Genomic DNA, 13,469 nt, shown 5'->3' with positions numbered 1-13,469 from the left:
CAGTGAATCCCAGTCAGGTTCCCACAAGTGAGTGCTTCCTCATCCCCCGAGGCAGTTTAAAACATTAGGCAAAAGCAGGAGGAGGACCGGGTGGTTTCCTCGAGGGGGATTTCTTCAAGGGGGCAGTGGAGGAATCTTGGAATTGGTCAAGATGTGGGGTATTCTGAATTTCCTGGGTAAAAATCTCTATTACACCATTTGCTAACAGTTTCTATGACGCCTATGTCTATAATGCATTATACAGTACACATAATGTAATAATAATGCGTGATAATCTGCTTATAGCACTGTGTAATTATAGTTATACACACTCATCAAGTATCATAATACTTTTTTGCAACAATGACAGTATATTCTAATTCTTATAGGTCGTATTATCTATATTGGGGTCAATTTAGTGTTAGAGTGAGTATAAAGTTTGGGAGAAACATTACATTAGTGAAATGTAAATGTCTATCATATAGTTGGGTTTAATTGGAGTACCTTACCAGTACTCAGTTTATTGTCTGTTATGAGCCGTTTTATACAGCTACAGGTAAAGTATAAATTGTTGTAGGTAGTATCTATAATTTAAGTCAATTGAATTTTCTGGAGAAACATTACATGATCAGCGAAATGCCCATCATTAAGTTGTTCATCATCAAAAGGTTGTGTAAATATGAGTACTCAATTTCTGTTATGACCCATTAAACGTTTGGTGTGTTGTTCTTGCATAGACTTAATAACATTCACTTTACTTAAATCAAACAATGACCACATAGTGACTTATAACCAGCTTGTCATTTCAAATTTAATTAATTCACTTGAAGCACCCAACGACCACTTAGAATAATCACATTACAATGCATTGTAACAGTGATTATATTATTAGAACTATTTATAACATTATAAGTAGTGATGGCAGGATGCAGGTAAGACCTGCATAGCTCATCATTACACAAGAGCAGTCACATAAAGCGTGAAAACATATGTTTAAATTAGTGGTGCTTCACTTTGAGTTGCTTCTGAAACACACTGATGCATGACAGAGTTAAGAGGAAGAAAACAAAGAGCCTGTATAGAGGCCATGTTTTTGGTCTGGTAAAGTATAGGATTAACCCCTTAATCATTATTGCAATTAAGATCCCAATCTAAAGGAAGAGGGAACCAAAGAGGGCATTAAAGGTCAGGAAAGAGGAAACACAAATGTGTGTGTCTCTTTGTGTGTGTGTGATCACACGTCTTTCAGGACGAACTCTTACTGCTGCTTACATAACACTGAAAAAGCCATGGCGCCAGTCGACTGTGTGGTAGTCACCACAGCCGATCAGCCTGTGTTCTTCCATTGCAACCAAGCCATCCATGACTGCTGCCCCCCCCCCCGAAGGGCTTTGACCATCACATATCTACATCTAGATACAAAGGGCTGGACATGACATGAGAAAAGCTGATCCCCTTTATAGGGATTGTTCACTGCAGTAGGTTTGCTTGCCCCAAAGAAAATCAGAGATACGGATGTCATGGAGTAACAGAAATTGTAAGATTAAGCAAGTGGGAATTCAGTGCAGAAATCATTGAAAAGCTGCTAATCTGTGAAATTCTTTGTGTCTTAGTAGATGCAATGTTTCTCTTTGTTTGTTCAATGATCCTGCCAACTACCCAGTTCTGTCGCTATCTAGCAACATGTCTTCTCTATTAGAAACTTGATAAAAGAATATTGTGTTGATTGAATCAGCAATAGAGTATAAAAATAATATACTTGAAGAATGCTAACAAAATAACTCGCTGGCTGGAATTTTGTATGAACAGGGTTAAGAGTTTGATTTCCACTATCTTAAATGTATGAAACCATGGTTCTACACCATGCGTTGATTAAATGCCTCCACCAAGTGCTTACATTTCGTATGATCTTCCTGACAGCAGGTGAGTCAGGGGCGTAAAGGATCTGTCCCATCACCATGGGCTTGACAGAGTTCCACACAATCCTGGTGGCAGGGTTGGACTCCATCTCTTTCATCAGATCATTGCAGAAAGGAGCTGCAGGGAAAGACAATATGGGAAATGGTTACATTGTTTTTAAGCTCATCCAAATGTACTATGTACCATACTGGTGGGATGACGATTGGATGGTATTTGTAGGTGAAAAAAATAAACAGTATTGTAAAAATACTAACAGTCATCCATCTTGAAAGAAGGAATTCCTAGAAAAGGAAAAACGTTTGCTCCTGACGCATTTCCTAAAGGGGCCAGAATGTACAAGCCATAACAGGATTAGGAAATGGCTTTATGGTGATTTTTCTAGATTAAGATCTGCATCAACTTAACATTCTTTTCTTTTTTTTGCATATGGCCTAAACTTCCACTAAATTGCATTCAAAGGTTGGGGTTTTGAGATATCTTGCAAACTAACACAAGTGGGACTGAAATCACACTTTCTTGGCAGAGGTAATTCAAGTTATAGTGTAGAAACCCAGTGAGTTTGTCATACTATCTCTGGAGATTCACTGATATTTAACACAAAATAAAAAAAAAAATGGGTTACTCCAAAAAAGGGCTGAGGCATTGATCTATTCTCAAGAACAAGGCCCTTGGTTTGAAGTACAACAGACAGCTCAAACAGCTTGAGACAATGCCTGCTCTAATATCTGGTCTACTCACTGGTGCTGTTGTCGTATGTGTAGTGGCCCCGTGCCCTGCCGCTGCTGATGCCCAGGAAGGCTTTGTAGTTATTGTCCTCGTACCAGTTAAAGGAAGTGACTCGGGAAAAAGCGCCCTCAGTGTAGCCACATACCAGGCTGGAAGCAGCGGCCATCACCTGCCTGAAGGACAGATTATTCTGGAAGAGAGGAGTCATGAGCTGGAGAAGCTCCCTGGAGCTATTCCTCTGGTACAACTGTGGAGAGATAGGAAGGAAAAACAGCGATTCAGTAAGAACAGAAGTGTTGGCTTTGAGATGTAACACAGCATAACAGTTGTTATGTTAAAGATATGTTAAGCAGTGATATGAGTCGATGATGAGGAGTTATTTTGGGTGCCCAGGGTTTTATAAGTAAATGTGTTATTCATTTCCTCATAGACATTTTAAGGTGACTGACACTGGAGCACCAAAGTACAAAACTGTACTTTGGACATTTATTAACTTTGGAGCATATGTTTTGTTCCTGATTGCAGTCTCTGATTTCAATTCAAAGTTGGGTAATTTGCTACCGCTCTGATTAGCACCTCTGGCTGATAACAATAAGAGAACAAACTTGTATATTTGCATGATGTTTACCTGATGAAGGAACCGTATGCATAGAATTGATCAAATGTGCAAGGGTGAGCTCACCCTGATGCTATGCCTTTATTTACAATATTTATTTAACCTTAAAAAATACAGTCAACAGTACCTAAAGCCTTTTTGTGTACCTAATGTCGCTGTGTATCTTCCAAATTTCTCGATTTTGAATTTTACAGATTTTTTATAAGTTGAGAAAAAGTCTTAACTAAATTCCTAACTACACCCCACTTGTGTAAAAAATGCAATGTCACAAAGCTGTAAATGAGGCTCTTGTTGATATTTTGGAGATACGTGGTATTTACAGGACAGTGACACAATGCTACCTGAAAATATAATTACGTTCTTTGTTTGGTCACAGTTCTTTTTTTATTTTGTGGTTTCACGTTGTCTGTCTCGACTACAGACTGTCTATGGTCAGACAAAGGCAAGTGTCTTGCCAACAGGATGTCAGACTGTCAGCGACACTAAATATCCCATGGAAACATCCGCAACAAACAAAGCAATATTTCCACACACTCACGTACACTGAATGTTTAAAATACAGGTACACCACAAATCACATGGTAATTACAGTTGCACAAATACACTCACCTAAAGCATTATTAGGAACACCCTACTAATACCGTGTTTGACCCCCTTTCACCTTCACAACTGCCTTAATTCTTCGTGGCATTGATTCAACAAGGTGCTGGAAGCATTCTTTAGAAATGTTGGCCCATATTGATAGGATAGCATCTTGCAGTTGATGGAGATTTGCGGGATGCACATCCATGGCACGAAGCTCCCGTTCCACCACATCCCAAAGATGTTTTATTGGGTTGAGATCTGGTGACTGTGGGGGCCATTTTAGTACAGTGAACTCATTGTCACGTTCAAGAAACCAATTTGAAATTATTCGAGCTTTGTGACATGGTGCATTATCCTGCTGGAAGTAGCCATCAGAGGATGGGTCCATGGTGGTCATAAAGGGATGGACATGGTCAGAAACAATGCTCAGGTAGGCTGTGGCATTTAAACGATGCCCAGTTGGTACTAAAGGGCCTAAAGTGTGCCAAGAAAACATCCCCCACATCATTACACCACCAGCACCACCAGCCTGCACAGTGGTAACAAGGCATGACGGATCCATGTTCTCATTCTGTTTGCGCCAAATTCTGACTCTACCATCTGAATGTCTCAACAGAAATCGAGACTCCTCAGACCAGGCAACATTCCATGCCACGCTCAAACTTGCTTAGATCACCTTTCTTTCCCATTCTGACATTCAGTTTGGATTTCAGGAGATTGTCTAGACCTGGACCACACCCCTAAATGCACTGAAGCAGTTGCCATGTGATTGGTCGATTAGATAATTTCATAAACGTGAAATTTAAAAGATGCTCCTAATAATCCTTTCTCCATTGCATAAAACTCATGTAATAGTGGCCAAGATGAACTATCTTAGGCAAGCAGCGAGGCACTTCACAGAAGTAAAAACATGGGGTTAATCCAAGCAAAAGAATGAGAATGTGCATGGACTCAATGTCAGTGAGAGAAAGACAAACAGATCATTCAGTCACCACTGGTGTTTAACCTTTTCCACATCTGGAGGCTTCACCTTTTCTTGCAGCCTCAGTGTTGTTTCCATTGGGATGGTCCCATAATGATGATGTATCTGTTTTGGAGGCTAAAGAGGCCTGTTCCGGATTTAGCCTTCCTCATACGCACTAAATGATATCCCCCCCCCCCCTACTTTCTGTGTTTGCGTAAAAACTCAGGCAAGAGGAAGCAAGTGTTTCCTGACAGCTAAATATAGCAGGGCGGTGAACTTTCGAATAGACTGAACCATGCCTTTACCTCTCGCAGTTTGTCCGAGACAGCAGAGACGACCCGTACCCACAGCTGAATATCAATGCCTTCAGAGTGATTGTCGAGCACAAGAGGAAGCTGGAGAGAAACACAAATGTATTATTTTAATATGAATAGTTTTCGGTTTCTCAAAATGAACACCACATTTCCCATAAACCCTGACACACAGGACGTTCCTAATATCCCCCCTTCCTGGCGTCACTTTGTTTTGATCAGCAAAAAGGATAAGATGATACCAGCCTTGATAACAGCCAATATGCAGTCTGCAATCTGCATGGTTTCAAGTTAAAAGTATTCAAATTCATAGTGTACATAAATTAAGTCCTGTCTTGTATTTTGTGCCATAAAGCAACGTGTCTTTGTGCTCTAAAGCAATTCAAACAGATGCCGTGACATAGACATCTTATTCACCTGAAAATTGCCGTCATCATCAATATGTTATATCTTCTACTGTATATCTGCTGGGCACTACTTTCTCTTGAGGATCTGCTGGTTTGCCTAGAGATCTTCTAGCCAGCTCACAACACAATAGGCTAAAGGTTGCAGGAAGCAGCACGAGGCCAAGACACAGAACTGCCAGAGGAGACATCCGTCCCTATTACAAATATAGATTCAGCCTATCAGGGAGCAGTGAGCACAGACAGATATTCCCAACTTCCTCAAGAGTTCGCTTTATAACAACATTGGCACGTCCTCCAAAGCATTTTATCTTTGAAGGCAATCTTTTCCGAACACCCACTAACTTCATTCAGATGAGCACATAGCGTTAAAGACAATCTAGTCCATCCTTTTCTTTCCAAACCTCCATTGTCCACTCGGGCACCATCTCAATCTGCTGGCTTTTGTCACTGTGCTCACTGCTCAAACTCCACTGATGCAAATGATTTTGGGGAAGATATTCTAAATCCAGTCATTTATAAACTGCAGTAGCACTTACGTTATCAATATACTGAAACATCCCTGCGATCTGGTGTATGTATACTATATATACTAAATGAGCTCTAAAATTGAGAACTGCCGAGCATAAGACTGCTATTGGCTCTAAGAATCTTGAGTATGCCATGGTGTGTCATTATGTGAATGCATTGTGGGGTATAGCAAAGCTGTTTCCACAGAGAAAGGTATTGGATTTATAAACTAAACACAATTCAACAATGTGGATTAAATGAGGACATTTAGGCAAAAAGCATTTCAGCTTTCCGCTGGTAAAGCACAAGACAGAGACAGACAGACGACTAAACTCACTTGGCCCAGTCCCATGTGATTGTCCCTGAATGAAGATGAGGCAGAGGTCAGCCATTGTTGTCTGTCTGTCTCATTGTGACCCATGTTAACTCTAAGTGTCTTGTGATTACTAAAGAGAGGAGTGTCCCTTCACTAAGCCAATTACACAGAACCACGTCGGCCTGCTCAGCTAATGCTCATAGCTGTTGCACTTCTTCCATACCTATTTGAAGCATGTTGGCAGAGCGGCATCACACTCTTAATTAAGTCTCTAAATATGTCCTGCTTAAAGGTTACAAGGTCTTCCCATCAATTTCTTCAACTAAGTGTTAACTGAGTTAATTCCTTTTTGGAGGCAATTTTGTTATGTTTGCAGTTTTAAATGTTGAGTTGTTTGCTGTATTGTATACTGTAATCCAGTTATTTGTAGTTACAGATTATGGTTGTGTTTTTTAACAAAAAATAATAGTATAACCACTTTACATATATAATAATTTCTATACAACACTACAACATGTTAATGCATGGTAATATTTATTTTATATATTTAAAATATTCTTGCCTTTTTGAAATTAAAATGAATCTAGAAAATGAATCTAAACTCTACACAATTGCGTTCTTTAACATTCCAGGAGAATGCTGTACTGTGGTATACTTTATTTAATTTAGACACAAAACCAACTTGCTTTTCCCTGAGAAACATTTGTCCCATCCTGTGAGTCAGAGCCCTTATAAAAATACTACCAGCTGTTGATTGTTGATTATATGATAGGCCTGTAAGTTTTGATCCAGGTGTTGTTTAAGCACAAACTGCTGATGTGAAGTCAGACATGAGCTGCAACCATGATATGTGTCATATGTGTCATATATGCTGCAACGGTCATATGTGTCCCTGGGGCTGGAGCGGGCGATATAGAAACCCATCTAAAGCTGCTGGCAAAAAAGAACCGTAAATACAGTAAGATCATACTTCACGTAGCCTAGGTGGTAATGGTCGTAAATCGGAGATCACTAAAGTGAATGTTGAGTCACTTTGTGCATACGCAAAGACAATGTCGGACTCAGTAGTTTTCTCTGGACCCCTGCCAAACCTGACCAATGATGAAATGTACAGCCGTACGTCATCCTTCCACCGCTGGTTGTCGGGGTGGTGCCCAGCTAATGATGTGGGCTATGTGAATAACTGGAGGGCGTTCTGGGGAAAGCCTGGTCTGATTGAGAGAGACGGCATTCATCCCACCTGGGACGGTGCCGCTCTCATATCAAAAATCTGAACGAATTTATCAGACATAAACCATGACAACCCAAGTTTGATATTAGTAATCAGAGGTGCAGTGCTACGCGCCCTCTGTGCTTCCGTTAGCAGTCGCCCACTCATAGTCTAATAAGCACGGTGTCTGTCCCCCCGGCTCAGATCGGTTAAATCAAAGGTAAACAAAAGATGCGCCATACTTAACAACCTAATTGGAATTAAAAACGACTGCAATAGAACAAAATAGGAAAATTAGATGTGGACTATTAAATATTAGATCTCTGTCTTCTAAAGCAGTATTGGTAAACGAGTTGATATCAGATAATAACATTGATTTATTTTGTCTTACTGAAACCTGGCTGGGCCATGAAGACTATGTTAGTCTAAATGAAGCCACTCCTCCCAGCCATATTAATACTCAAATTCCTAGAGGCTCAGGCCGAGGAGGGGAGTTGCAGCCATCTTTGATGCAAGCCTGTTAATTACTCCTAAACCTAAATTACATTATAACTCATTTGAAAGTCTTGTTCTTAATCTTCAACATCCAAAATGGAAAACATTACAGCCAATTATATTCGTTGTTATTTACAGGGCTCCAGGTCCGTATTCTGAATTTTTATCTGAATTCTCAGAGTTTTTATCATGTTTAGTCCTTAAATCAGTAAGTACTTCTTGTAGGTGATTTTAATATCCATGTGGACGTTGACAATGACAGCCTTAGTACTGCTTTCAACTCATTACTGGATTCAATCGGTTTCAGTCAGAGTGTGCACCAAGGCGACACACTGTTTTAACCACACCCTCGACCTTGTGCTGGCATATGGTATTGAAATTGAGGATTTAATAATATTTTACGCAGAATTCGGTATTATCAGATCATTCTTTAATCCACTTTCAAATTCTTACTACCTGATTATATTAAATTAGATAAAAGCTCCTACACCAGATGCTTATCTGACAGTGCTATAGCTACATTTAAAGAAGATATTCCTACAGCATTCGACTCTATGTCTGCCCTTAACATAACAGAGGACCTGTATGTTAACCTCAGTCCCTCTCAAATTGATGCATTTGTAGACGGTGTTACGACATGCCTACGGACGACCTTGAACTCCGTTGCTCCCCTGAAAAAGAAGATGATGAAGCAAAGGAAACTAGCACCTTGGTATAACTCTCAAACTCGCAAATTAAAACAAATCTCGCGAAACCTCGAATGTAAGTGGCGTTCCACCAAGGTGGAAGAATCTCGTTTGGATTGGCAAGAAAGTCTCAAAACCTATAGGAAGGCCCTAAGAAAGGCCAGATCAGACTATTACTCATCACTAATAGAAGAAAACAAGAACAACCCAAGGTTTCTTTTCAGCACTGTCGCCAGGCTGACAGATAGCCACAGCTCTACTGAGCCATCTATTCCTCTAGCTCTGAGTAGTGATGACTTCATGAGCTTCTTCAATGATAAAATTACAACAATTAGAGATAAAATTCATCACCTTTTACACTCAACTTCTAACGGTTCACATTTAAACGCAGAGTCGTTAGAAATAGAGACTAGTCTCGACATATACTTAGACTGCTTTTATCCTATAGACCTTCAACAATTAATGTTAAAGATATCCTCAGCTAAGCCATCTACCTGTCTCTTGGACCCCATCCCAACGAGACTACTCAAAGAAGCATTACCTGTGGTTAACACCTCATTACTAGATATGATCAATATGTCTCTATTAACAGGTTATGTACCACAGTCATTTAAAGTAGCTGTGATAAAACCTCTTCTGAAAAAAACCACCCTGGATCCTGAGGTCTTAGCAAACTATAGACCTATATCTAACCTTCCCTTTCTATCCAAGATCCTTGAGAAGGTGGTTGCTAATCAGTTATGTGATTTTCTACATAGCAATAGTTTATTTGATGACTTTCAATCAGGATTTAGAAAGAATCATAGCACAGAGACGGCACTGGTGAAAATTACTAACAACCTTTTAACTGCTGCAGACAAAGGTCTTGTCTCCATTCTTGTTTTACTAGATCGTAGTGCTGCATTTGACACTATTGACCATTCAATCCTGTTACAGAGATTGGAACACTTGGTTGGCATTAAAGGAATTGCTCTGAGTTGGTTTAGGTCCTATTTCTCTGATCGATCTCAATTTGTGAATGTTAATGATAAATCCTCCAAGTACGCTAAAGTTAGCCATGGGGTTCCTCAAGGCTCAGTGCTTGGACCAATTCTATTCTCCTTATATATGCTTCCTCTAGGCAATATTATTAGAAAACACTCAATTAACTTTCACTGTTATGCGGATGACACCCAATTATACTTGTCAATCAAACCAGACGAAACCAGTCAGCTAGCTAAATTTCAAGCGTGCATTAAGGATATAAAATCCTGGATGACCTATAATTTTCTGATGTTAAACCCTAACAAAACTGAGATTATTGTGCTGGGCCCTAAACACCTCGAACTTCATTATCTAAAGATATAGCTACTCTGGATGGTGTTGCCCTGGCCTCCAGCACCACTGTTAGAAAATTTTTAGGAGTTATCTTTGATCAGGATATATCCTTTAATGCCAATCTAAAACAAACCTCAAGAACAGCCTTTTTTCATCTTCGTAACATTGCCAAAATTAGGAATATCCTGTCTCAAAAAACGACGCTGAAAAACTAAGTCCATGCATTTGTTACTTCCAGGCTGGACTATTGCAATTCCCTACTGTCAGGTTGCTCAAATAAGTCTCTTAAGACTCTCCAGCTGATCCAGAATGCTGCAGCGTGTTCTCACAAGAACTAAGAAAAGAGATCATATTTCTCCTGTATTAGCTTCTCTGCATTGGCTTCCTGTTGAATCCAGGATTGAGTTTAAAGTCCTTCTCTTGACCTACAAAGCTCTAAATGGTCTAGCACCATCATATCTAGAAGAGCTCCTAATACCCTATTGTCCCACTAGAGCACTGCGCTCCCAGAATGCAGAGTTACTGGTGGTACCTAGAGTCTCTAAAAGTAGAATGGGAGCTAGAGCCTTCAGTTATCAGGCTCCTCTCCTATGGAACCAGCTCCCGATCTGGGTTCGGGGGGCAGAAACTGTCACCTCATTCAAGAATGAACTTAAAACTCTCCTATTTGATAAAGCTTATAGTTAGGGAGTGAGGAGTTGCAGTGTTCACCTAACTGGCCCAACTGCTTCTCTTCATAATTGTTAGATTAATAATACATAACAAAGTAGAGGGAGGCAGGCCAGCCAAGCCAGATCCGGCAGGGGGAGAGTTCTAAGCCCGAAAAAGCTACCTCTCCTTATGACCTGTCTCTCTTAGTTACCTGTTATAGTTACGCTGTTATAGTTCTAGACTGCCGGGGGACTTCCTTCCTTTGACACACTGAGCTGCTCTCTCCTCTCCCTTTCTATTACTGTTACTATTACTATTACTATTACTATTTGTGTGCAGCCCGTCCCAGAAATTACTAAGTTACTAAAGTTACTAATCCTAGCTTCTGGGGAGTTTACTCCCCGGAGTCCTTATGCTTTTTTCCCCCAGCGTATTTCCTTGGAGAACGTTGGCACCAAGATCCTGGTCGCAGCTGTCGCCGTGGTCCTGCTGCACTCCCTGCTGAACTCAGTGATGCCCTGCAATGTCATGCTGCGTCCTGCTGAACCCTGCAGCTTCCCGCTACATCCAGTCACTGTTCCATTATTAATGTGACTACTATCTCCACTGTTCATCACACCCCCAACCAGCTCGTCAGACACCGCCTACCAAGAGCCTGGGTCTGTCCAAGGTTTCTTCCCAAGAGGGAGTTTTTCCTCGCCACTGTCGCACTGCTTGCTCTTGAGGGAATTACTGGAACTGTTGGAATTGTTGGGGCTTTGTAAATTATAGAGTGTGGTCTAGACCTACTCTATCTGTAAAGTGTCTCGAGATAACTTATGTTATGATTTGATACTATAAATAAAATTGAATTGAATTGAATGACCTAATACACTGAACGCACTAAATATGAGCTGTATGATGATATCATTCAATTATGTTTACTCTAAAATAGTAGGTTCATCAGTATGTTGTACAGTCAGACATGACTGTAAAATGTAGACCATGAAAATATTGTAATATACTATTATTTGTCAATTAAAAGCCTAAATAGGTTTCCTGAAATGAATGTGGCATTTTCAATTTCCAAAATGATGAGATTTATTTTCATTGGCCTGTTTTCATCACTTAAAAAACAGTCCAAATGAACTTGTCAACAAGATGAATGCATTAATCAGACACATACTGTGTTAAAAAAAAGTTAACACTTACCATGACACCACTTGATAGCTATTTTGCAAATGTCATAGCCTGCCAAATACTATATTTCCTTACGCCAGCTTAACCTCAAGCCCTACAGCCATACAGCTGGCTTAGCCTTTTGTGAATAGCCATTGAAGAACTTTGCAAATATGCTAATAAACATGCCAACACCCCAAATGAGACTCATCCAACCACCGCTCTATACTAACCTTTCCTATTCATAAACTAAATAATGGATAACTCTGCCAAATTATGTCAAGGGGGTCCCACTTTAATTATGGCAGATTGGAGTTTTGATTGCATTTTTTAGATGTTAAAATGGTTAAACCATTAATTAATAGGCAGTAGCTTTTAGCAGTGAGCCTTGGCACATATCCACAACCTACTGACGGTAACTATTGAAAGAATTGGTTTAATCTGCAATAGCTTTCAAAATTGCTATGTACATTGTGTTGCTAACATCCCAGCAAACACTGACCAGCCTGAAGAGCTTGAAAAAGTCGACATTGGCGTAGAATTTGTCCTCAATGATCTGTAGCCGTTGTGGGGTAAGGACGCACATAGCATTGCGAACAGCGAAGAGTCCTCTGCGGCTGGGGAAGATGAGGAATCTCTCCAGCAGGGTCAGGCTGCAGGCAATGTCCTTTAAATGCAAGGCAGGGACCCCAAAGGCAAACTGGGAAGAAGTGTCAGTGGACATGTGATGTATGGGTTAGGTTGAATTCAAATAAGGCTTAAATTAGGCATTTAGATTTGGTAGATTACACCATGATGTCTGTTATGGAACTTCACAGGTCCGCATTTTTTATTCTGTTTTCTGCATCATAATGGCTTCCAAAACCAAAGAGTTAGACAAAGTGGAAATGTACAGAGCCCTCTAACTCAATGAATATAAAATATATGTTTTGTGTTGTTTTCTTTATAATGTCATAATGCATATTGTGAATCTATTCCATCAGCTGGCTCTTAGATTATCACGTTATGTTAGGTGGAAACTCCAAATAGCCCATTTGTGTAATACGGATGGGAATGTATTTGCTTGTGAATAAATTGAGCTGTCCAGTAATGCATGCTGGGATAGGAGCCCCCAAGAATAAAAAGAGACTATAGGGGATTGATGAATGGATGACATGTACAATGAAGTGGAATGAATTGTGAAACTACAGATGTGAACACCGATTATACTATCTTTCAAAGCTCATTCAAAGTCGATGACTCATTTGTACTTCACATCCTGTCAAGAAAGCAATGATTCAATTAATGACACATTTTATCCTTATTCAACCCTATCGTGTGTGTGTGTGTGTGTGTGTTTGTGTGTGTGTGTGTGTGTGTGTGTGTGTGTGTGTGTGTGTGTGTGTGTGTGTGTGTGTGTGTGTGTGTGTGTGTGTGTGTGTGTGTGTGTGTGTGTGTGTGTGTGTGTGTGAGAGCGTGTGTGTACCTGTTCAGGCCTGATTTGGGCATTGACTAGCTGATACACCACAGACTCTGTCAGAGGAATGTCTCTCAGCAGGAATGATGTCACAGTCTCATCGTCCTTAAGGATAGCCTCCACCTTTACTCCTCGGCCTACATCGAGAGACAGAGATGGTTTGTG

General features: G+C 40.2%; 1 protein-coding gene across 2 annotated transcripts in view; it reads right to left on the bottom strand.

The window, feature by feature from the left end:
- Positions 1 to 13,469, bottom strand: part of abca4a (ATP-binding cassette, sub-family A (ABC1), member 4a) — a 43,277-nt gene that overhangs the window by 24,665 nt on the left and 5,143 nt on the right. For both annotated transcript variants that reach the window (XM_039790269.1, XM_039790270.1), the window contains exons 6-10: positions 13,314 to 13,441; positions 12,351 to 12,548; positions 5,096 to 5,185; positions 2,638 to 2,872; positions 1,877 to 2,016 (exon numbers count right to left, since the gene is read on the bottom strand). In XM_039790269.1, coding sequence (XP_039646203.1) covers positions 1,877 to 2,016; positions 2,638 to 2,872; positions 5,096 to 5,185; positions 12,351 to 12,548; positions 13,314 to 13,441 — 791 coding nt within the window. The remainder of the gene's footprint in view (positions 1 to 1,876; positions 2,017 to 2,637; positions 2,873 to 5,095; positions 5,186 to 12,350; positions 12,549 to 13,313; positions 13,442 to 13,469) is intronic.

This window comes from Perca fluviatilis, chromosome 22 (genome assembly GCF_010015445.1).
Source record: "Perca fluviatilis chromosome 22, GENO_Pfluv_1.0, whole genome shotgun sequence".
In the NCBI taxonomy this organism is placed as follows: Eukaryota; Metazoa; Chordata; class Actinopteri; order Perciformes; family Percidae; genus Perca; species Perca fluviatilis.
The sequence above is the reverse complement of the archived record's forward strand: the minus strand, read 5'-3'. Positions and strand labels throughout refer to the sequence as shown.